Raw genomic sequence first — 26,679 nt, 5'->3', positions numbered from 1 at the left:
TAAATTTGTCAAAGATACTTAGACTGATGTAATAAAATAATCTATAGATGCTAACTTAAGGACCTCTCTGGACAAGGATGGGGGGTCTAATAAATAAATCCCTGTTAGCTGGATAGTGTTCTGCATGAATTTTCAACCTTTACTGTATTGTAGAGAGATGTTACTAGAAAATAATGGTATCCGCTAAGAGGGATATCCTTGCTACTCTATTCTGCATTTATAACCATCAGTGAGGATCCTATGATGCAGAAGGAAATGTTCCTTAATGGTAATTTCAGCTATGCACTAAAGACATTTTTATTCAAGTTATATAAATTCACCCCCCTTCACGAATATCAGTACTTTTCTTTAATATAATGAAAATTATAGTTTGCCATTTAAAAAGAACTGAGTCTGTGAGGAAAACTACGTGTGCATGCTGGTAGAGGGAAGCTGCAGAGCCCTTAAAGAGGCGGTGTTGTCTTTTGGACCTGATTCACTGAAGGCTAGCATGCATTCTTTTTTTTTCATTTTTCTCCACTGAAATACAAGTTTGCACATGTTTTAACCTGACACGCTAAAGTTTTTTCAACTAGGTGCTACCATGTAGCTTTTTTTAAAAAAATTCTCAAAGGGTTTTTTCCAATGAGAAGAGGAAAAACCTTTCTGCTTAGCGCTATGCACGTGACAAATGAATTACTTTAATATGTCTGCCTCCAAAGAAGAGGTTGTTCTCTATATTATGCAGAAGAAGTGTTCCGTGGTCCTCGGAAATTTGGTAGAAATATTCAGCATTTATGACTTCATTTGGGATTCTTACAATGCCGAAGTGGAATTATAAGTAGCATTTCCATCCTACGTGTGATTTTGACATATCAAACTTCTAAAGAAAATGTTTACTGTTTATCAATGAAGAACATCATTTCCATACTCATTGTTTAGTCTCACCTTGACAATGACAGGGAAATGTATCTGGCTCTTGATAAAAAGATTACTTTTTGCAAAATAGGAAGTTGCCAGACTCCTGCTTGTGACCAGGATAAGAGATCATACTGCTCCCTGCCTTCGAGATTTTCCCTGGTTTTTGGTTTGTCACTACATTTTACTAAAAGAGCGTGTTCTTCTTCATCATGTATTATTCAACACTTATTCTGGCTCCATTGAAGCTAATTGTTTGCCGTGCACAGTGTAACGGACCCTTTGATCAATATGATCATGACTACTTTAAATCATAGGAAAAAGTCTGGTTTGGTGATGGGTCTTTTTCTGTAGCTTCAGAAAAAGCTTGAAATATTCTCCCAATTGAGATCTGTCACTTTCCACCATGCAGGCTTTTCCACAGACAACTGAATTCTCTGCTTTAGTTTCTGGTTTCCTTTAATCTTTCTTCTGTAGGTTCAGTAATTTCCCCTACGCATTTGTTAAGTAAATAATGTGATCTTATGTTAGAACAGCAATTCTGAAACGCATCATGTTGTGCCTGTGCAGCAATACTTAACTAATGTGTTAGTTTACAAAGTTGAGATCTCACATCTTTCTCTAACAGACAACCTCTGAGACACATTCAACTATTACTGTTTCCAGAACTGTGGACATGTTTTTCCTCCTATGTTTGTAGACCCAACACATTTAGGTTGTAGAAGGGTTTAGGTATTTGCAATATTTTTATTAGTAAAAGCCTCTGTGTCCTTCCTTGAATATGCATCCAACTTTGTCATATTTTACCTGGTGGGATCCCTGGAGTTGCACAGTAAAAACGGACCAGGAAATTATTTATAGACCATAGTTTGCATAAAAGGAAAGTCATTAACTGCTAAAGTCTTGTGGCGAGTGAGGCAGATAATGGTGAGGTGTGTAAAATGAACAGTTGTTTATCGTCTGGGTATTCCTTAATCTCAGTCTTGACGTTAATCTGTAAAAATCAGATCTAAAAGTAGTACTAGTAAAATCAGATCATAAGAGTAGGAGAGAAGAGATTCATGAATCAAGAAAACTGATCTTTGAAATGGCCTCTGGAATTTTAAACAAATCTCACATAAAGGGGAAAAGAGTACGACAAGGATTTGTGGTGGTTGAACACCAGTAGGCAACTCAAGCATATATCTGATATAAAGTTGTCTAGCCGCAGATTCCTTACCTTTGATTACTCCCCAGGTGCTGCACTAGATCTGGATTTTTTTCAGAAGTACCCCTGCGCGTCTGTAGAAGGCGTACGACTCCATACCAATGTTGTCCACGTTTGTGACATAACCTGAGCCCATATAAGCCCTTCTCGACTCGCTAAAGCCAGTTTCTTCTTTTCTACACTTACAACGCAGATCTGGAGAAGCGGTTACCTCTGGCTGTTTTTGGCCCATTTTCATCATTAAAACTGTGCTTTGTCTATGCCTTCAGGGTTTAAAACGTGTTGGTCCTGTGGACGGCATTGTCATCCAGGAACCGTCACTCCTTTTGTATGTGGTGCTTGGGAGAGCACCATGACTCGAGGAGCGCTACTCCTGTTGCCTACTTAAAAGGCGCTAAGGGAAAGTCAGATTAAGCACCTGTCGACTCGGTTCTCACAGTCACTACACAGGCCATTTGCAGGCCCTGTCCAGGAGCTGTTTCCGTGGATGTCACTCTCCATCGTAGTTCCACAGTAAGTCTCGACGCCAGAGGTCGACGTTGCAGCATCCACTGACTTTACCACTCAGAGATTTCAATTTTCCGACCTCCTCCCGCTTGTCGGTTGAGGACTCTGTGCACAAGTTCGCCCGTGCCTCCCTGTCAACCCTGGAGCAGAGGCAAGACTGACCCAGATGCAAGCATATTATTGCTCTCTGCTTGCCATCTTTGGGTCTCCACCTTCCCATAGAGCACCTTTGGGCCCCAAGGAGGTGAGAGGTGGTTTGACTGTGTCCATGCCAATGATCTGACCTGTCTCCTCTGACACCTTACTCATAGTTTGGTGGTAACGGTTGCTTCGACCTCACATTATATTGCCTCTCTTCCTCATGTTCTGTCAGATACATTCCAGGAGACAGAACAATTGTGGTAGGCGTGTCTTTTCCTACATAAGTTCTACTTTGAGTTTCATTAATACATCTTACTTTCTTGGATGCTTTTCCCATACATTGTGGGGTTCCTTACGTCTGTTGCTGTCGCTTCCGGAAGACACCCGAAGCAACCTTACCTTGTTGATCCAAGATGGTCAACAGGTGCTAAATTAATTATTAGAAGTGGGATAGCTACCACTGATTTGATAGGTGAGGCCATGGGTTCTTCAGTAGCGCTAAGTCATTGTGCCTGGCTACGAATGTCTCCTCCTTCAGAGGCTGTTCAGACAAGTTGGCTTGACCTGCCTTTTGATGGCACCCACCTTTCTGGTGCTCATGCAGACTCTGCTAAGCAGCGTTTTCAGGATTGTCTGGGCAGAACTGAAACTTAGCTCTGCTTTTGCTCCTGTCTATCCACCCATTTCAGTTTGTTTGGGGGATTTTGGTACTTGATTTCTTTCTCGATTGAGCATTCCATGGTGGTGTGAATGGTTGTCTATCACACCTACTGGTGACAACTGGTGTGGTAGTCCGGCTGCCTGCATGTATTATTCTTATGCTTCTTACATTGTCAGTGACAGGTTATGGTTCCTTTATGACTCTACATCGGTTTAACACCTGTTGCATAGGTGTTCTGTTTCTTTGACTACGGGCTCCATGCCCAAGAGATTGTTTTTCTGTATTATTATTTTCTCACACTAGATTAATTACCTATGTTACATGCTCTTTAGAGCATCTCTGTAAGCTTTATTCACTACTTATGAGAGCCCCTTGTGGCCTACAGTTCACGAGCTCTGACTCGCAACCTAACTGCTGGAACTTTTTACCCCTGCACTTCACGTTGATAAATAACATTTAGAATCCTTTGTAGGGACCTTTCACTTTTTTTCCCCGAGGGAGTTTCTATGTAGCTTGTTCAATGAGATACCCTTCTCGTGAAACTCTCGTTTCTCCTTGATCTTAGAGAGAGAGCAATCTTTATGCTACCCTTCTTGTGTAATTCTGTTTCACCAAAGGCTCTACATTTCCACTGGAGCAGTGGCACACGTGCCACAGTCTGTACTCTGTTTTCCAAGTTACTGGCATGGCCATTATTTCCTGCTAGGACATTCTTTTCTCTGTGTCCTTCACTTCTATAGTGAGCTTCTCGCTCTTCTTCAGCAGGGTGCACTTTTAATGGGCTACTCTGGTGCATGAGGTTCATTCACTTCTCGTGATTTAAAAAAAAGACATGCATTTTCTTTTCAGTTCTGCTGATCGTCTTGTTTGTGGTTTCCTCCAGATTCCTTATCTGTGTGGTAGTACTGGAGTGCCAACCTTTTTTTGTGCCACCGATCTCGCTGTCCTTGCTTTGCCATTTCCTGTTAGGACATCTGTCATACTCACTTATTGCCTATGGTCAAAGTCTTTTCCCTTATTGCCACAAACACATCCTTTTTCGGAGTTCATACACACGCGTGGCATCAAGGTGACTACATTTTTATCCTTGCAAATACACTATGTGGTCTCTTTTTGTGTGTTAATGGCTCATCCACCTTTTGGTGGATTCCTTGTTACTTTAATCTATTCCTAGAACAGCATGGTTTCGTCCTCTTGGACTTAGTTTCCTTGTTGGATTGCTTGTCCCCTTTGGTATCTCTCTCCTTGGACAACTTTTTTTTATTTTGTTCTGTACAGTGTCCTAATATTCTATCCTCAGGGGTTAGTCATTAGACCTATGCGTTAACTTTTTTTTCTCAGTCGGATATGTCTTACTGTTGGATGATAAGGCTCAATACCAATTTCTAGGCCTCCATGGGTTAGCCTTCCACCTTGGCCTGCTTCTGGGCCTAGTTATTCTATTGTTTTTCTTATACTTTCATTAAGAGCTCAAAATCAGTAACCATTGTTTTCGATGTTTGCCAGCTATTTCCTTTGTTGAAGGGTATGATCTATTTTCCTCTATCACCCTTTTCTGGTTAGTACCCTGTTGCTGATTACTCAGCCCATACTACTTATGTTTTTTCAGCTTCAGCAAGGTGATAGCTTCTTCTGTGTATATTTATACGCATGGAGGTTATTATCTATGTGTGTGTGTGTGTGTGTGTGTATATATATATATATATATATATATATATATATATATATATATATATATATACATATATATATATACACACACAATATATGCTGATATATTGTGTATATCTTAATATATGTGTTAAGCTACATTCGTAAAAAGTGCTTACGTGTAGCTTACATGGATGTACGCTTCATTCGTGTCCTGCTTCTCGTCGTCACTTAGTTGCTACGTATGCACCAGCTCTTCTTTCTTTCATATACTGATGCGCAGGAGTACTGCTGAAAAAATTTCTGCCACCTAAGGAGAATTCTATGTTAAAGAATCTGCGGCTAGACTATGTCTCCATCAAATAAGGCGTTATCGAAGGTAAGTAACTTGCAGAAAATTTGCAGATTAAGTTTCTTTATAACCAGTTGCATTCACCATGGAAACACATGCTATTTCCTCTTTGGACTGGCATGGGTGTGAATGTCATCTCAATTCAGATTCAAGCTTTAACCCTGAAAGTCTGTTTCATATTGTATGTGGTTTCTTCTTTATTTATTTTACCTGCTGTAATTGTTCTCACAGATATTGTTATGGCATGGTCACAAGCGGAAATGGGTGTAATTTTTACCAGAATTCAAACTGAGCATAATCTACCTAATTCAGTAGTCATCTGGGAGTCGGAAAAATAAAATGCTTCCCTCACTGGAATTCGCCCATCAGTTCTTATGGATGGGTTACTTCACAGAGATATGCACAGGAATAGCAATGCTGTGCATCCATTCAGATAGCCAACCAGTACTCAGTCTTAATAGCCGGCACTGGGAACAATTATGATTGGTTGAAAAGCAGATAATCATATTTTTGATAACCAAATTGTGTCCGCAATTATGCTTCACATTCTTTGACATAAACTGAATTATTTATGTTCAAACCACTCTGATGGTCAGGTTGAACTTTTCTAGATGGCAAGCATTGTCTCACACATGATCATCTGGGGCTGGACTTCTGTTTGCTGCTCAGTTGGCAATAGTATACTGTATTATATTAGTAGTTGAACAATATCTGGTATAACTGTTTTACCTTCAACGTTTCTCTTTGTCTTTGTTTGCCGTAGTGTTCTGTGAAAAACTGCCGGACAGCCTTTCATGTGACCTGTGCTTTTGACCGGGGCTTGGAGATGAAAACCATTCTCACAGAGAGTGATGAAGTGAAGTTTAAATCTTACTGTGAAAATCACAGCTCATGCAAAAATGGTTCAAAGGAAAATTTCAATGAGAGTCATGAAGGACACGAGGTGCAAATGGCCCCCTCTGCCCGGATGGATCAGAAAGAGCAAGAAGCGCAGAGAGTGAGCCAACGCAAGCAAAAACTCCAGGAGCTGGAAGATGAGTTTTTCACATTTGTCAGTGTCCCAGAGGTGTGCCGGACTATGGAAATAACTGAGCTGGTAGCCCAGTTCCTTTTTCAATACTGGATATTGAAGCGGAAAGCTAATTTCAACAAGCCCTTGATTACACCCAAGAAAGATGAGGAGGACAATCTGGCAAAGAAGGAGCAAGATGTTCTCATCAGAAGGTTGCAGCTCTTCACTCATTTGCGACAGGATCTTGAAAGGGTAAGTTACCGGGACTGTCTCTGAAAACTATTGATACCTTTAAGTTTAGGATTATGTAGGATTATTCACATAAATATTTTTAAAGGCTCCTCAATCTCATGAAAAATGTCTTAGGATAACAACTAACCTGTTGTGGTTGCACTGTTAATCATTCTGCACATCTAACATGTAATATTTTTTACTGTTTCACAATTTATTGTACACCGTTTACACACTTCAAAAGGGGTGAAAGACAATACTATCCTCCAGTTCACCACATTCAACATAGTGCAGTAATTGCTGCCAGAAATGGTAGTGGATGTATGAACCTTAAGATGCCTTATTTCAGTGCCTAAAGCCAGCACAAATACGGCCCAGAAAAAAGTGAAAATTCAGGGGGGGCCATGGTGAAAAGTAAATTTGCTACAGAAACTATATAAATTAACATCCAGTCTCCATGCGCCTAGGTTAGCATATAACTTCAATACTTGAAAGGTTTCAATCCATGCGTGCAGGAGCTGATCAGTGGCGTAACGAAACTTGAGGGCCCCACGCTCTGTGCACAGTACTCTGAGTGGCCCTCGTAGAGCTGGGAAACCCGCCAGTACCATGGGGGCTATTACGCCACTGGAGCGGCCTAGGGGTCTCCCATCAGATTGACAAACAAATGAATAATTTTAGATTTTACTGGCTCTTTTCGGGAGACGGACAGATGAATTACACTGCACAAACCAGTAATATTATCAGCAGACATTCTAATGAACCTCTCACCAGAACTCCATTCTTGGGACTGTAGCTAACTATAGAAAAGCACAAGCTCTTATGTGAGCCCAACTGTAAAAATAATGTATCTTGGTAAAGTCTTTCTAGTATTTCTGTGTAACGAGTGGAAAACTGTGCCATAAGTTATGTCTCAAGCAGGTAGAAATTGAAATGAAGTGATTGCCCAACTTGCAGATGTTTGTAAAATCCCTAAAGGTTATGGAATTACATTCTGGCGCTCTTGAATATGCCCAGAAGATTTATTCTTCCTCGACTAATAAAGAAATGGGGATTTTATCTTTAAAAAAAAAATCAAAATTACCTGGAACCTTGGACCTTTTTCCTCATATTATGCATTGCCTCCTCCCCCCCCCCCCCCCTTAAGGAGTATCTCACTTATCAAACATTGTCACCTGTTAACATTTCAAAGAGTACTGACGGGTGACTATCTATCCCCTCTGAGGAAAGAACAGTGTACATGTGTGATGAATGAACCAGCAGGGATGTGGAATTCCTATAGCCCGACACCTAGGACATATAATTTTTCGGTCAAGGGCAACAAGATTTCATGTGCATTTTGTCCTTGGGACCAGTAGGTCCAACTCCCTGCAGCAAAAATCCTTTGGCTGCCAGTTTGCAGTACCACATTATGGATCAGGGAAGAGAACTGTCTGCAATTAAGGTAATATTTTTATCCATATGTTAATGCTGTTGAAACTTGTATTCATGGTTCATTAATTGAAAGCCTTTATTATTAGGGGGGAGAGCGCTCTAAGTAAATGTTATAAGCTCTGGCTGCAATAGTGACAGTGGTTCCAATATAAAAATGTGTACAGACATTTTCAAAGTTTAGTAATATGAGGCTATGTATAATGCTCCTAGAATGCTCTGATTTGATGCAAATATTTGCAAAAGCTTGAAAGCAAGATTGATGATTATTTGCTTTCAAAATAAAATGTTCATAAAAAAATGAAAGCAGAAAAAAAACATTTCGCTGAACTATTGTAAAATTTTAGGTACAATTTATTTGCAGCATCATTTAGTAACATGTTGATGCATGCTAGTATTTCCCAAATATATTCATAATGGAACAGTGTAGCCAGTTTCAATAAGGTTATGGGAAATAAACATGAACTAGAAAAGTAGGTCTGCTTTTTAGTTTTGTCAATGTGTGAATTGTTTTGGCATGGTTTTTGTTAAATGTCATTAGTGTGGGAGCTGCCGGGCCCTCACCATTATAACAAACATTGGCAAAAGCAAAAATTGTTTTTGGTATCAAAAAGCACACACTGCCACAGTAGTTACTGGCACTGAATAAAACTACTTTGTGTGCCGATATGCTCCTTGCGAAAGAGCAGAATGCTGTCCCTCACAGTGAAGCTAGCAGAGAGAGAGACAGAATTATAATAAACACAAAAGGTCATGGTCAACGCTAGACGAAATTAGGGGCCTAATTATTAAAGAAAGTCTCAAAATTGCACCCATGGTATATGTCATTGTATTAAGTGCAGCTATACAGCTTTCGTGAATTCCCGGAATTTACAGAAGTAGGACAGGAAATAGTTCTCCTAGAAAATATTTGTGAACTACATTTTAGCATGAGCAAATATGCATGTGCAGATGTGCTCAGGTTAAAATCTGAGTGTTTGCAAGTTCACTTTCCCTCCAATCACTTTTTTTCTCAACTCTGGAAGGAGGTTTATGTCTGCCATTGTCTGGAGTAAATTTCCAACATTTCTCAGTATGGGAAAAGATTAGAGAAGAGTTGTTGAAAACCCTTAAAACATGCAATTTAGTAGGTTTGCACAGACTCAAAAGGGAATTCTAACCCTGGAACTGTTGCTTACCACTACCTTCAGCCCCAGTATGTAGATCTGCGGAAACGTGGCAACATAAGGGGATTGCAAGTATTCAAGCACTACTATGGTGTGAGCCCTGGCTTAATCAGAGCGGCTATATCCGAGCTCTTATATAATGATAAACATAATTTGTCGCTGCACTACATGGCACCAAAGGAATAAGTGGATTTTGTTACAGGACAAGTAGATTTATGAAGCAACCTGCCCCGTGGACAAGTAGCTATTTTATTAAATTCCACTCCCCTGAACCAGTCTGCTTTGCATGGTTAATTAAAAGATTACTTTTGCTTCAGTCCTGCAGACGTTTAACCTCCAAAGTACAATCTGTTTAGTGCTCTTGATGCAAATATACACCATATAAGTTTTGGTGAACACACAATATTTTAGTCATACGTCTAAGTCAGGTCTTGTGGAAATATTCTGTTAGCGGGGTATTGTTTTCCAAACTGAAATTAATTCATACCATAGCACTTTTCTAACTAAAGATGTGTCCATTTATTTTCAAAAGTAGAAACCAACGCCCCTTTTATACAATCACTTTTGGCAATTAAGAGATTTGAATGACAATTTAAATTGTAAGTATGTTTCTGCATGGTACTCTTCCTTATCTGAAAGTCCATTTTCCTATTGAGCATCTTTTCACAAATCTACATAGAAACATACTGATGTTTCATTTATGTGCTAAGCAGTTTGGACTAAACAGGTATTCACCATCAATCATATTCTCATAAGGTCTGTCTTACCTGCTGCCTCACTTGTCCACATCAGCAGATAAATGAGAAGCTTATATTAATATAGCTTAATTCACTGTTGTGATTGCTCACTTGTCATTCAGTGATTACAGGGTCCACCACGTCTTGTGTTCGTTCTGCTACCTTCTGTTTGCAAACCGTAAACCCCCCACACACACAACTTGTAAACAAACATTTGTTAAGCAATAGGTCTCGCATTTGCGAGGATTTAAACTATTGGCATTGTAAATGACAATGCCTTTTATTTATGTTTATGCATCTTGTGTTTATGTTAATTTCTACCAGATCATTTACCCTTAACCCCTCTGATGCGGCGCAAATATCCCTCCCCAGTGCTGCGCTGTCCATTGGAACTAGTGCTGAATGGACGTCCAATGGTCGTGCGCAGCACTGGGGAGGTAGTGCACGCAACGACCGTTGGACGTTCGCAGCACTGAAGGGGTTAAGGCATCAAGGCTTAGGAGACAAAATATCCTTGATATGGTGATACTGCTGAGTCTCCTCTGGAGATTTGTTGCAAAGCTAATGCTAAAATGACCAACCCCGACTCTTCCAATAGACCTCAAGACACACACCCCTCACCCACCTCCTCACAGGCACCAGGATACCCTCCCAGGTGATGTGTGCCCTACAAGTAACTATTATATCACATATGTTTGCAGCGTATCTTTAGCTGAGCTTGTATAATACATTTGTTTCAAGTACTGAGTTTCTGAGTAGAGTATTCTGATTGCTGTGGAATATGTCCACACATTTGGAAGGGGAAAGCTGTCTACAAGGTTAAATAAGCTACTCATTGTCGTAATTACAGTTACCAAGCAAATCTTCCTTTCAAATTAACCCACGCCCCTAGCCTCTGCTTCATACGAGTGAATATATTCTGTCAAATAGGTGTGCGGACAGATGGCTCAGGGTTGCAGTTGACCGTGCATTCGCTTTGGTATTGTGGTCTAAGATGCATGCTCTGGCACATTGTCTATTGTAGAATGATGACTATGAATGAATTGTAGAAAATTGCTGGAGTTTGTGGTGAGCGGTGACCTTTTCCTATTTGTCTGCAAAATTTAAGTAATTGGTTTGGATAAAAATATGCATTAAAATATGTTAAGATAGCCTACAGAGCATTCAGTTGTATGCTGTTCTCTACCCACCAACTTGGTCAGTGTATTTAGCCAATGGAGGTCTGGCAGGCTTGGAACGATCTAACACATTTGATTAATTGATATATTTTCTTTGCTCCAGGTTCGTAATCTTACGTACATGCTAACCAGAAGGGAAAAGATGAAGCGCTCAGTCTGCAAAGTCCAGGAGCAAATATTTAATCTGTATGTGAGGCTCGGAGAGCATGAAAACGTGCCAGGTATGCTGGAAATTATTTCTCTTTTTATGGAAATGGTTTAACACGCAATTCTTGAAAAGCATCTTGACACCAATTCATCGTTTTAAAACGATTCTGCGCAAACATTTCACTGTCGCAAGTTTCTAGTCTGTGATTTATCTGCACAAAATTGCATTTATTCTCTCTGCCAGGCTCACTTGGGTTGAGGGATTCCCCTAACAGAGATGCTCCTGGTTCAATGTTTAAGAGAAGGTAAACAGGTGTCACACCGCTTGGAAGTACCCTGACACCGTGATCTTTGCAAGGAATTATCGTAATATATGAATTATTACAATGTTTACAAACAGAGGGTAACAGAAGAAGATTGCTGTCACCATTCCTCCCAGGTCATTATGGTATATGGAGTCCTCAACAGTGTTGATGATCAGTCTCTAAAATACCTATAACTTGGTGAGTTGCAATTAAGCATGAAACTTCAGTAAATCCCAAGAAGCTCCCCAACATGTTGAACCTTCTCACTTGGCATTATGGCTCTGACATCCAGATCCCAGACAGCTGAACCATGCGATCTGGCACCTGAATTCTTAGGATTTGGCTACCTCTAACTTCAGTGGAGTGCATGATTATCCTGCGAGAGGCAAGTAAGCACACTAATCATGCCTTTTACACAGCTAAGTGGAAAAAGTTAATGCATTGCTATATCTCTGAACCAATCCCTTTAAGGTTTCTGTGCAGGTGACTACCTTCAGCATCTATGCAAGGCAACACCTGCACTTCATATGATTACACTTAACCAGGGTTCCAGCATACATCCAAATCAGACCCGACTTATCTCTTTTTAGTGTCCCAGTGTCCCAGTCACTAATGCCTTCATGAAGGCTTTTAAGGCGTAATATCTGAGTGCACACTCCCAGTGACGCATAGAGCCCACACTACATGCAAAAGAGGGGCCACCAGAGCTTTTTTGGTAATGTCCCTTTCACAGATATATGTAGGGCTGCTATTTGGTCAATGTTTCACACTTTCGCCAAGCATTGTGTAGACATTCTAGCATGTCAACAAGCTTTAGTTGGCCAACCTGTCTCAAAACACTCTTTCAAACATTGGCATCATCTGCTTGCTAGTCTGCCGCATTGGAGAGGGACTGCTATATAGTCTATGCAGAGTATGTGTATCTACAGCCACACATGCTCCTCATCAATGGGAGAAACTGCAGAGCAGCGGGAAAGAAACTGGTTTGTTGTGAAAGCATTACACCCAGTATTGCCCTGGCAGTAACCCCTGTGCAAGTTAATGTGGTGTTGGGAGTTCTGTCCAAAGATTTTTTGTTATTTTTTATTTATAGCGCAAACTAGACATGAAGGTATCAGAGTGCTTTACATGAGCCCCCTTTGCGTTACAGACCTTTTTTTATTTTTTGTTAGGCACAGGGAGATTAAATGATTTGTTAAGAATCACAGGATATTGAGCATCCCTGCCGAGTCTCGAACCATTTTCCCAAGATTTGAGGTTGACTGCCTTAGCTGTTAGGCAACATCCTCCCCCCAAAGTTATATGATAGTGAAGGTGAAGATATGGCGACATGCAGATTAGGGAGGAAATATGCTGGTATGAGAATTGCTTTCAGAAAGGAGTTTGGGTCAGGATCAAGTTGGCACAAAAGATCAGCATGGGACTGTCTGCGTTCTGCAAACCATTGCAAGTGTTTTGGAGTTTTCCTAATAAAATGTATGGAATTAAGCAATTCTGGCATATTTATCCCACTGTCGTCAGTAATAATGGGAACAGAGGGCTGGAAGTGGAAGGGATCATGGAGATGAATCCTCAGAGTGTGAGGTTGATGTCTTGTCTTGGAAATACCTAATAACATATCTGGGTGGGTGCATGATTATGTAATGGATAATTGTATAATGTAGAGATAACTGTGTAGAGTGCGTTACTGGGAGTTTATGCGTTGTGGCATAGTGATGCAGCACTAGGATGAATGAAGTGGTCTGGATGTTGTGGGGTGTGTGTTATAGTAGGGGTTCTTGTTATTTTGTGAAGGAGGTGAATGAGTAGCATTGTCTTACTGTTGTAGTGACATTCTATTGATCAAGTGTTACATAGCCTCTGTTGGATTTTTTGCAATGTTGCAGAAGGTGATTTCCAGAATGCCTGGCAGTTTCTGAAAGACGTTGCCTCTCCTTAGGATTCTTGGATAAACATTTCTTACCTGCCGATCTATCATTTTAAGAGGATACTACAATACAATTTTGGTGGTCTTACCCGATGTTAGAGATCTTTGGGAGAGAAGTACTGTGCCAATTTGAAAAAAATATTGTGGTATCCAATAGTGGTGAAACCTGTTGTGAGTACTGGGGTCTGTGAGAGAGGAAAGCTGAGAAGACCTAAATGGGCAGTTAAACATTCTGGTTCCACCTAATGGAAGAGAGAAAGGCAGGGCGATACGTTGTAGTGTATTCTGAGGCTTTAATACATGATTGTAGTATAAAAGTCCTAATAAGATAGAACTAAAAAACTTAGGTATTTCGAAAAGTATGGTATGAGGTACTTGGGTAGGTAGGACCTGGTTGCTCTGCGTCTTAAACACTCTATGCAGATGAGTGTGGTTGGGGGTGTTCGATATTGAAGTATACTGAAGTGTTTAGGATGGAATGAGATCTGCTACACTAACCTAATGTTGGTTTGAGTTCAGGAAAGAGGTTGGTGGGAGAATGGGTCTTCATTGGTTATGTTAACAGATTTACCTCTGTTGCCCTAAATTTCAATAAAAAGTTTGAAATAGAAAAAATGGGCCCAGAAATCACAGAACATTGACAAATGGAACAAGCATTGGATGAGGCAATAGGTCTCGCCTGTGGGACCTTTTATAAGTATTTAGTTATGCAGCACAATATCCTTACTGCAACAACATCAACTGTTGCATGGCTAAACACTTATAAGGTCCCAAAAACGAGACCTATTGGCTATTTATGTAGGTTATCTGTTAGATCTGCATGTATATAGGATAGATGGTTATGTAAGATAAGATAGATAAAATAAGATAAGATCAGATAGGATAGGATAGATAGATTGATAAGATAGATAGATTAGATAGGATAGATAGATTGATTGTGACTGCCGCAGGGCTTGTAATTACATAAACAATTTGATTATCCGTTTACTGATCTCATTTTTGCAAGGGCCTGCGTTAATAGCTCGGAAAAGGTAAATTGCCAACATTTAAGAACGCTGCTTAGAGCCCTTGTAGCCGAAAAAAAGAAGGGTACATTTTCCACTCTAGCTGTACAGTACAAAGAGATATATAAAAAGTGCACACCCCACATGTAGTGTCTACAGTTATTACAGCAGAAAAAAACACATTGCTGAGATGAACGACAAAAGCAGCCACACATTACAAGAGCACTAAGTAAGAAGGTGTAACCAAACCAATCCATGTTTACATTTTATGTCCTCTCAGCTCAACACAAAAACCTAAAGGGTTTTGGATCATTAACAACAAATGTTTTCCTCACACGCAGGTCTGACCTCGCACGCCAGGCTTTTATTGCATTTGCTGTAACTCGCTGCTTTCCTATTTTCTTGTTATAAAACGCCAAATCCACAAACCCAGAAATATAAATAGCCGCTGCCTTTGAGACAAGAGGGTATTCTCGTTTTCGCGGGACTGACCCAGCGTGGTTTTTTGGTTAGTGCGATGTGAAGTCGTTGCATGGGAATGTTGTTAAACTACTCGGAAACATTTCTGCGGTTTGTTTTGGTTCTGGCTGGCAGCACCTCGCCATAAATGAAAGATAAAGGGAGAGACTGCGCATGGAGCGCGAGGCAGAGGCGGGCTTGTAGAGGGGAGAGAGCGCACGAGGGGGGGTGGCAGACCGTCCGAGAGAAAGAGACCGGCAGCAGACTCAGAGGAGAGCGAGCGCATGGGATGGGTAGAGGAGAGAGAGGAGAGACAGACAAAGAGAGAGAGAAGCTGAGACAGGCAGTCAAATAGAGGGAGAGAGGCAAGCCAGGCAGTGGTTAGTGAGAGAGGCAGAGACAGGCAGTGGAGTGAGATAGAAGCATAAAGAGAGAGAGAGGAGTGAGGCCAAGTAGAAAAGACAGACAGACAGAAAGTCAACGGAAGAGAAAGAGAGACAGGCAGTCAAAGAAAGAAAGCAAGAGACATTCAGCGGAAGAAAAAAATTAAACAGGCAGAGAAAGCAAGTCAAAAAGATAGAGTGGGGCAGAGATAGACCATGGAAGAGTGAGACTGGCATGGTAGAAAAGAGAGACAGTGGAACAGAAAGAGAGACGGGCAGTCCGAGAGGGAATCTGGGACAGACCGTGGAAGAGAGAGGCAGACAGGCAGGGGAGGAGAGAAAGAGGGGCAGAGACAGACACATTGAAAAAGAAAGGGAAGCAGCAGAGAGCGGATCAGAGAGGGAGGGTAATACAGAGGAAACAATTGGCGTGAAGGTGACAGAAACAGTGCAATGCACAGAGACAGGGAGACTGATATACAAAGCGAGGCCGAGGCGGACTGTGGAAAGATAGACAAGGAGACTGACACAATGGAAAAGATGGAGACATTCAGGGGGGAAGACCAAAGCTGTGAATGACAGTGGGAAAGAGAGGGGCACAGACTGAAGCACAGAAAGGCAGATAGCGACAGCTGAAAAAGAGAGGCAGAGACAGGCTCACTGGAAAAAGATAGAGAAGCAGAGGCACAGAGAGAGACCACGATAGACAGTGGAAAAAAGGGCACGAGAGAGAAAGATATGTTCGAGGCATGTGGGCTGCTGAATTCATATCTGTGCATAGATCGCCGCCTAATGTTGGGTCCGGATGATTGCACCTTGTTGTCCTGGAAGAGTCTTCGAAGTATCACGAGATAGGTGACTCCTCCCCTGGACTACAGTGCGCATGGGCATCTTCTCCATCCTCAGATTGCTTTTTGCCGCCATTGGGTTTGGATGTTATTTCTATACTCCAACTTCGGAATCGAAACAAAAATTTTCTAAAGGCCTTCAACTTCGACGGTATTGTTTTAGCTCGGTACTCATTGACTCGATCGAACTTTCCATCTCGAACCGGTCGGCGACGCGGGCCGTTGGGCCTTTTCGACGCCACGTGGGACTGCTGTCGATGGAAAGGAGCCAGTTCAAAAGGTGCCCACAATGCCACTCCAATTTCCCGCATACTGACAAACACTCAGTATGCAAAAAGTGCCTATCACCAGACCATAAGAAAGTAACCTGCCCAGCCTGTGCCCAATTCCATTAGAAGAAAACCATCCGGATTCGACGGGTCGCTAGGCAAGAGATGCAGCGACAGGCACCGGAACCAGATAACATCTTCGATGATGACCAAGAACTTCCAGAAGCTGAAGATTCGGACCTAGAGATCGTCACCGTCGAGGACTACTCGGGCTCCGACGACGAGACCCCACCGGGGCAAATCGTGAGTACACTGCCACTGACACTGATTACCCCGTTACCGAAGGCTCCGGTCGAGGCATCGCCAAAAGGCCTTAGTCAAGATCCGAAGAAACATTCGCCAGCCCCGCCGTCCGGCTCAGCTCCGAAACCAAAAACTAAGCCTTCAGAGACCCCAGGGCCAAGTAACGTGATCCCAAAGATGGTTCTAGAACCCAAGAAGGCCGTCGACCCAAAGAGCGCAGAACCGAAGAAGGCAGTCGAGCCAAAAGGCGCCGAACCTAAAAAGGCCGTTGAGCCAAAGAAGGCCACCGAGCTGAAGGGCGCCGACCGGAAGAAGGCCTTTGATTCAAAAAAGCCCACTGTGCCGAAGGTCGCCGAACCAAAGAAGGTCGCCAACGTAAAGGGTGCCGTATCGAAACCTGTGATCCAGCCGAAGAAGGCTATCGAACCAAAGACAAGTGCTCCAAAAAGACTGGTCGATCCAAAAAAAAACATCGACTCGACAAAGGACGGTCAACCGAAAAAACCTGTCGAGCACAAGAAGCGTGGGTATCAAAAAAGTGTAATGAGTTCCCCACCCGGAAGTGGTTAAATAAAGGAAAAGATTCTCTCTCTGGTGGGTGTATTGGTGGAGATTAAGGTAATCCCTCCGCGGAATTCAGGATGCCTCACACAACTCAAAGGTTGGACGACTGCTGCCATCCCACCCGATGATTGTATTGTGTCATCATTGGCCTCCTGCTCCAACGACAGGTTGGCGGTGCAATGCTTGTCGGGTAGCTTTGAAGTGCTACTCTTTTGCGGAGATCTTTTATTCCTTAGCCATTTGATGCATGTGTGTGAGGGGCCAGAAGGGAAGTGTAGTTGTGAGCGTGTGTGGAAAGTTAAAAGAAGTCAGTAGAGTCCATTAAGGAGCTTTAATGATATGGCTCACTGCCTCGTTAAAAATGGTGAAGGGAGGGGTACAGAGGCATGTTTCATGCCAATCAGGCAATTCTTCAGGACCAAATTGCTCATCAACAGGTAAAAGTTGTAATACAACCTGCAGGTTATCGCTAGATGGGATCCTGCGTGGTTTCCCGCCCCTGAGTCCCTGGTAGACGGTCCCCACTGACTGTCCTCGTGGGGCCTGAGCTCACAGGTAGTTACCTTGTATGCTCGAGGCACTAGGCTTTTAAGCACCTACCCCTACCACAACGGCGAGATCGCAGGACAGCTGTCCTGAAGAATTGCCTGATTGGCATGAAACATGTCGACCACACCATAGGCGAGGGTTGAACGAGGCAAGATCACTTAATTCTCTGTGCCTCTGAGTTGTGTGAGGCATCCTAAATTCCGCGAAGGGATTACCTTAATCTCCACCAATACACCCACCAGAGAGAGAATCTTTTCCTTTATTTAACCACTTCCAGGTGGGGAACTCTGTACACTTTTTTGATACCCAGTTTTGAGGACACGTACATTGGACCCCGGTAAATATTGTCCGCATTTGTCCCTCTTGTTATTATAGAGCACAAGAAGCGTGTCAAACCGAAAAACCCAGTCGATCCAAAATTACTCGTCGACCCGAACAAAGGGTCAGAGCCGAGAAAAAGCAATAAGGCACCGAAAGTCATCGAAACAGAAGAGGGTATCGACCCAGAAGCAATAGTCGATCCAAAACAGACTAAGCCGAAGAAATCAAAGACACAGCCACGGACAGTGGAAGAAGAACTCTTCCATCCAGATCCATCAGACGACCAGGCTAAAATATGTATTAATCCTGAGACTGGTAAAGTCACAATCCTACACAGGAAGAAGAGACCACTGGACACAGACTCTCATTCCCCCATTCCTCTAAAGAAGAAGGACTTTAGGACCTCTCCCTCTAGACCCTTCATTCCTTTCTATCCCACTATCCCTACTACGCCTTTTGCTCCTTACTCTCCTTCTCACTATGGGGACAATGAGGGCAACACAGGGGATGATCCTCAGCATGATTATGACTGTCCAGAGGATCCTAACCCCAAAATGAACCATGGGGAGAGCCAACTGACCCATATGACACACATCCCATCCCTGACGTCTCCTCATACCCAACAAAGCCATCACCTACTGACGACACCATCGTCTTCAACCAACTAATAGGCAGGGCAGCGCAGTACCACAACGTAGACATGCACAATGACCCTATAGACGAAGACTTCTTATTTGACACTTTCCCTACTTCTTAGAAAAACGTCAGAACACTTCCTATGCTAAAGAGGGTATTGAAACACGCGCCTGATCTATTTAAAGATACAGCCAGGGCACGCGTAATCAATCCCAGGATTGAAAAGAAATATAGAGCAGACCCTACCTATATCAGAGGTCAGTTACCATTAGACTCACTGGTAGTGGTTAATGCACGCTAAAGGGCCAACTCACAGACAACAGGGGAGGCTCCTCCTCCTGATAAAGAGTCCAAAATACTAGAGGCCTCTGGTAAAAGGGAAGCATCACAGGCCTCCAATTCATGGAGAATTGTGAATACACACGCTCTGCTTGCTCGTTACGACAGAGCACACTATGACCAGCTTGAAAGCTTAATGCAACACCTGCCTGAGCCTTTTAAAGCCCAAGCTAATGACCTCATACAGGAGGGAAAATTTATTACAAACGCCTCCATCAATTGTGCGCTTGACGCAGCCGACACTGCAGCCAGGTCTATTAACACTAGCGTTTTACTACGACGGCATGCATGGCTGCGTATTTCGGGCTTTAAGAACGAGGTGCAGTCCACCATTCTTAACCAACCAGACAATCAAAGACTTCCTCTTTGGCCCTGCTGTTGACACTATTTTAGACAAAATAAAGAAAGACAAACTGCAAAATCAATGGGTGCATTGCAGTCTCAGCAACACAGAGGTTCCTTTCGACGCTTCTCATACAGGTCAGCTACACGAGGCAATACTTCACAGACCTCATCTACATACAAAGGCAACACCCAAGGTTCCTTTAACAAGAACTCCAACAGAGGAGGTTATAGGGGCAACAATAACAAGGGGAGAGGACGTGGAGGCAATAACACCAGAGCCTCCACTGCCACAAAACAGTGACTTCATCAGACCACCTAACACCAGACTCCAACAATTCTTACCTGTCTGGAACGCAATTACCACGGACAGGTGGGTGAGACAAATTATCCAGTATGGTTATTGCCTAGAACTCAACTCTACCCCACCAAACATACCACCCAGACACCTCCTATGTCCAATAAACACATCACCCTGCTACAACAAGAGATGAAATGCATGCTGGAAAAGGGGGCCATAGAGCCAGCCCCTTTCCAACATTAAGGGACAGGAGTATACTCCCTATACTTCCTTATTCCCAAGAAGGACGGTTCACTCAGACCAATATTGGACCTCAGACCCCTAAATCAATACATACTGCCGGAGCACTTCCATATGATCACACTACAGCAAGTGCTCCCGTTGCTACAGCAAGGAGACTTCCTAGCAACATTGGACCTCAAGGACGCGTATTTTCACATACCCATCCATCCAGCTCACAGAAAATATCTCAGGTTCACAATAGAAGGTCAACACTACTAATTCAAGGTTCTCCCCTTCGGGGTGACCACGGCTCCAAGAGTGTTTATAAAATGCTTAGTGACAGTAGCTGCACATCTCAGTAGACAACACATCCTTGTGTTCCCGTACCTAGACGATTGGCTGATAAAAGCAAAATCATACCAACAGTGTGCAAGAGACACATCTCAAACACTTCAGCTGCTACACAGCCTAGGGTTTTCCATAAACTACCCAAAATCGCATCTACAACCGTCCCACACACAACAATATCTGGGAGCTACTATAGATACCTCGGTGGCAAAGACATACCCAAACTCATCGAGGATAGCCAGCATGCAGATGCTCATTCGCAAATTTCTGCCACAACACTCTCTTCCAGCTCGAGTCTTTATGCAGCTCATAGGCATGATGGCCTCCTGTATATTCATTGTCCCCATGCCAGACTTCAAATGCGTCCATTGTAAGAATGCCAAGCACGGCAGTGGAACCAAGCTCAAGGACAACTAAAAGACCTAGTGTTGGTAGAAAGTCGCGCTCACAACTCTCTGCAGTGGTGGAACCCACAAAACCTTTTCAAGGGGCGACTGTTCCAAAAGCCGGTTCCACAACTAGTACTAACAGCGGACGCATCACTGACAGGCTGTGGAGCCCACCTCCTTCACTACACAGTACAAGGGCTCTGGACAATCAAGCAAAAGAAACTGAATATCAACCCACTAGAGTTGGTAGCGATATTCCTAGGTCTGAAAGCATTCCAAAAATACTTGTACAGCAAGACTGTGTTGATCCGGACGGACAACATGACAGCAATGTACTATATCCAGAAACAGGGAGGAACACACTGTCCACAGCTGTCCCACTTGGCACAGAGCATATGGAAGTGGGCAATTCCAAAAGATATCTTTCTCCTGGCAGAACACCTCCCAGGGAAACACAATCAAATAGCAGACCTGCTCAGCAGACAATTATAATGCTTGTTGAACTGCCCTTATGTGATTAAGTGCCCTTTTGCATCATTAGATGCACTGTGGATACTATTTTAGTTTCAGTTTTGGCTAATTTGCCCCTGATGTAATGTATCAATTAATTTCGCCAGCGTGGTTATGAATTAGTTGCATATTCCGCTGTTTTGATCCCTCAGTCTTGAGGTCTCTCGACCCAAACTCCATGGCCTCCAATTGTTTTTAACGAATGCCACCTTTGGTGTACAGTACTATCACTGTTTTGGTTATTATTAATTAATACTCCATCATCTGACCTAAGTTTCTCTCTTTAAATAGGACGGCCCCCCCTCGTCCCCTTCCCCACTATCACGGTCCTGATGAAGACCCCAGCAAAGGAATAAACTGATCCTAGGAATAGGGGTCGAAACGTCGACGCCTCTTTACCACGGGACATCCGGCACTTTCCCTGTACCTGATTGATTAGTACACGTGACCGTTGAATGGCCCATCTTTGTTAAATTTGTCCAATACTTGCCTTAAATTGATGTAGGCCGTTTTGGTTTTTTGAAATAATTTGTGAAACCTTTGTTGATTGTGTATTGACACTGTATGTATAAATCTATGTACTATCTTTATAATCTTTCACATACCCTTTGAGCACACCCCCCCTTCCCCCCTCCCCCCCTTGGGGCCCTTTTCGAATTTCCCAACTCACGTCTCTATTTATAAATGATCATAAATTTTGCTCTGAATTGTATAAAGTGTGGTTGTTGAATAAATGACAACATCCATGATTTTTGAGTAATATTTGAGTTTTTTTCCAAATCATTCTTTATTGTTTGTGCTGAAACCATTCCCCTCCCACGGGGACCCCTCTATACATTTACCAATTGACGCCCAGGTCCCCGTGACTGCTTGGGTCAAAACCCCCCCCTGTATAACAGCAGGCACAGCCAGCAACTACACAAATGGGAGATTCACCCCCAAGTTCTTAAACCATTCTTCAGGCAGTGGGAGCACCCACTTGGCACAGAGCATATGGAAGTGGGCAATTCCAAAAGATATCTTTCTCCTGGCAGAACACCTCCCAGGGAAACACAATCAAATAGCAGACCTGCTCAGCAGGCACAGCCAGCAACTACACAAATGGGAGATTCACCCCCAAGTTCTTAAACCATTCTTCAGGCAGTGGGAGCACCCGGAGATAGACCTGTTTGCCACAAACGAAAACTCAAAATGCCAGTACTTTGCCGCCAGGTTCTCACATCCGTTGTCACAAGGCAATGCGATATGGATGAACTGGTCAGGCAGATTTGTGTACGCTTGTCCCCCAGCACCACTGATTCTGCTGGTGGCACGCAAACTGCGGCAGCAGTCACTCACACTGATCCTAGTTGCTCCCACATGGGCGAGACAGCCATGGTACACAAAGATCCTGGAACTTTCAGTAGTTCCTCATCAAAGGCTGCGCCACGCACCCCATCTTCTAACTCAGAACCATGGAGAAATCAGGCACCCAGATCCCAATCAGATGAACCTAGCGATCTGGCTCCTGAAGTCTTAGAATTTGGATAACTTAACTTGCCTCTGGACTGCATGAACATCATTAAAGAGGCAAGACGACCAACTACGCTGGCTGGCTCAGCGAAACCTAAAAAGCAGCAGCCTCAATTTTCAAACTAGAAATGCAATAATAAATGCACTGTAATCTCATTGTTAATTGTTGTGTGGATGAGCAGGGATTAGAGTAGGTGCCTTTTGTGCCATTGACCCAGAGCTCATTAAGCAGCTGAGTGCTGGTTCAAAAACTCATTGCCTGGTTTAAAATTCCCGGATGTATGTAACATGCTATGGACTGGGTGTACTGAGTTAGCAATTTATGTGGGTAGTATATGTGGCTGTAGATGCACATGCTATGCATACTCTTTCAATTTATTGTTGGGTTTACAAGTTAGTTTTCTTATAAGAATCTTTGAAGCAACAAGATGTGGTGTGATTTCCCCCTAGGCCACAAGGTAAATAGGCACAGGCTCCATGCTAGATTGTTTTTTTTTTCTGCCATCAGGTTACAACGTACACTTTGAGGACTCTGAGACCATCGGGTTTTTAAGTGGTCCCACATTGTTAAAATCTGACACAGATGATTCAGAAGAGTAGTCTTTGCTTCGATAACTCCCAGTCATACAACTTCGGAAGACTACCATTTAGCTTTTAACTACTGTGAGACCGGGGACCACCCCACAACATTCTTGGATCTTGAGCCCATCCTTGATGACAAGCAACGCAAAATGCAGACTGAAATGAGTGATGGAACGGACACCCTTCCAACATTGCCCGATGTGCAACTCCCAAGTATCTGTTGTCAGATCACCAGGATGTCTGCAATCTCTCATCACAACATTTCTTCCTGTGAGTCCTACCTCGCATTCCGCTCCTAGAAGACCTTGAGGTACCACAGAGAAGCACTGGGTAAAATGCAAAATGCACCAAAAACCATGCTCTGAAAATCGAGACATCTTTTGTGAAGACGATCCTTTTGGTACCAGAAGGAGGATGAAAGAGGTCCATCCAGAGTCCCAGCAAACACCCAGCCCATAAACAGTATCCTCAAACAAGGTAGAAGACTATATGCAGTGTTGAAGACAACTGGTCCTCTAACCAAGAACATGTGCAGCCTGTAAGTACCATGCCTGCCGAAAATCCCATCAACGCCAAATAATCTGACAGCTAGATCTTAAGAATTGAGCAGGTTTGCCTTTGAAAATAACATCTCTGTGGAGACCCTTGAGGATCCGGGGCTGATAAAGCAGAGTGACACAAGCCCTCTGTTACACCTCTGCACCATAACTGTTTCCTCCTTCTGCACCATAACCTCCACCACCACGTTCACGCATACCACATCCTCTGCTTCCATTAAAGGCACTTGAGCACTTCACAAATGCATATTCTTACGCTGGCAATCCACTTGACCCCACAGACCCAGAAGACCAGCCATTAGTCAAGGCGGGGACACAACAGCCTACCATGAGGTCACCCAGATGGGAGCCTTACATCAAAAAATAGACATGCATGTGCTACAAGAAGAAAACTTCCTAGTTAAGACCCTGTCCAAGTCTGAACAACCAGTTAAATTTCTATCCATTCGCAGAGGCATACTTAAGTCTGTCCCAAACAATTTTAAATACCTGGTAAGGCTAAGGTGGTGACACCTACGGTAGGGGGATATTACCTACCCTTAGCCAGCACCCCCCCCCGTTACATCTGAAGTCAGGTCCCCCCTGATTCTTTAGTGGTTTATACCACATGCAAGAGCCTTTGCCTAAGCCACAGGCGATATCCATCACCAGATAAGTAGAGAGAAAAATGAGATGCTGCGGGCAAGAGAGTAGAAGTAGAGGCGATACATACTGGCACATAGCCAGTTGGTTCAGTAGGAGGAATTTGAACCTGTACAACGCTCCAGGGCATTTTGGTTTGGTTTGCGCTATAGAAATACAATATACATACAAACATACAGGCACTCAGCAAACACCTCCAAGATGAGCATAAACACTGGAAGGAGGGGATCGTGTCTAAAGCTAAAATCTTCTTGAATGCCAACTTTTGTCCAGGAACTCAGTCTCCTGTAGCATTAACACTGGCATTCTCCTCAGAAGACTTGCCTTGTTTAGCATCTCCTGGCTCAAATAGGAAGGGCAACAGCTTCTCCTCAACTTCCCATTTGACCGGTAGCATAGGTTTTGCTCCCCGGGTTGATGAGATGCTAGAAAAGATGAAAAGGACATTGAGATCACCACGTTCATATGTGCTTTATAGACTCTAGCAGCAGGAACCAATTTTTCTAAACTGCCCACTGGTGGAGTTAAGGCAACATCCCGATCACCAACAGTCTTATCAAAGATTGCAGCACACTTCACACCAACAGCCTGGCAGGGATATCCCAGCAGCGCATACAGGGGAAATGTTGGCAGAAAGGGCCGAGGTGGCTCCAGTAAAGGAACTTCAACCTTTTAAGCATAGCTCTAGTTAACCCAATTATCCATGCTATGATCACTTTGTGCTTCTTGTGGGAAGTTGCAGCTCTTCTCAGAGGACCCTCACAAGAAGTGTATTTACTGCCTCTATCCAGAACATGAGGTAGGCAAGGATTTTTTCAACCAAGACTCTTAAGGACAGGGAAGGGTGTCTCCTTCTGTGGTTGCAGAGGTGGAAGGAAAAAGATTTAGCTCTTTCTGATGCAGATAGCCTTGCATCTGGGTTGTCTAGAGCCACTTCCAAGCATAGCAGTGTGCAGGACTTGCCCTCTCCTTTACTAAAAAAAAGGAAAGCTTCAGCTCCAGAAGGCTCCTGCTGTGTCTCCACCTCTTCCTGCTACGCCTACGCCCCCGAGATCTGACTCTCAGGCGTCCACAGCTCCTTTAATGCATGTTTCTGCTAAAACAAATGTGCCAAATCGTCTACGGGAGCTTTGACTATCTGTCCGACTACGAGATCTACTGTTTCTGGCTCTTTGGCGACAGTGACAGTTGTTCGTCGACGGCGGCTGCGTCAACGTCTTCAGCGTCGACGGTGGTGTGTGTGTGAGCCTCAAATCAGTCTCCCTATGATTCCTATTTCCTCGTCGACGTCGAAAAAGGGAGTCTCATCAACGTCCAAATCTTCGTTGACGTAATCTGTGAAGAGAGCCTCTTCGTCGGCGGGTGCTCCGTCGACGACAGCTTCAGCAGCAGCGGCTCTGTTGATGGCGGCGTTGGCGGCGGCGGCTTCGTCGGCGGTGGTTGTCCCATCGACTGAGTTACTGTCGTCGACGTCTACTTTCGCATCATTACCTCTGGTGCCAATTTCAACATGCGGCTCCGTGACTCCTGCTGTTGGCCCTCTGCTCCAGCGTCAAAATGTTTCTTTGGATCAGCTTCCGATTCCATCACACTGTCAGCCTCCATCACCTCTTTTTGCCACGGGTTCGGAGCATGACTCTGCTTCTGATGAGGAGAAAGATGATAGATTTCGGGCAGCTCAAAGCCCTTAGGAGCTGGTCATCAAATGTCAGGATTATGAGGAGGATCAGGAGGATCATCACTTTCATGACAAGGAACAGTCTACACAGGTTCCCACAGCACAAATACCGCTCTCCCTCATTTCTAATCTCCAGTACATGTTGGAGGATTTTAATAGACGTTTTCCACAGTCTCACCATGGATCTCCTCAGGCTAGGGTGCCTGCAACAACAGCGGCTCCTTTGTCGACTGCACTGCCGAGGCCATCTGGGCCATATGTTCAGAGTCAGGCAGCTGTTGATGAGGATGACAACATTCGCCCGGATCGGGAAGACGGCGAAGTAGATGATGATAATGGGACCATGGCAGATTGGGACGGTTATCAGATCCA

General features: G+C 43.5%; 1 protein-coding gene across 1 annotated transcript in view; it reads left to right on the top strand.

The window, feature by feature from the left end:
* The window catches only part of LOC147728364 (protein Jade-1-like), a 38,386-nt gene that overhangs the window by 1,616 nt on the left and 10,091 nt on the right, over positions 1-26,679 (top strand). The window contains exons 2-3 of the mRNA XM_086963786.1: positions 6,179-6,679; positions 11,274-11,391. Of these exons, the coding sequence (XP_086819912.1) occupies positions 6,179-6,679; positions 11,274-11,391 (619 nt within the window). The remainder of the gene's footprint in view (positions 1-6,178; positions 6,680-11,273; positions 11,392-26,679) is intronic.

The sequence above is a fragment of the Lissotriton vulgaris genome, chromosome 3_1 (genome assembly GCF_964263255.1).
Source record: "Lissotriton vulgaris chromosome 3_1, aLisVul1.2, whole genome shotgun sequence".
NCBI lineage: Eukaryota > Metazoa > Chordata > Amphibia > Caudata > Salamandridae > Lissotriton > Lissotriton vulgaris.
Note: the sequence above shows the minus strand (reverse complement) of the source record. Positions and strands in the feature narration are given on the sequence as shown.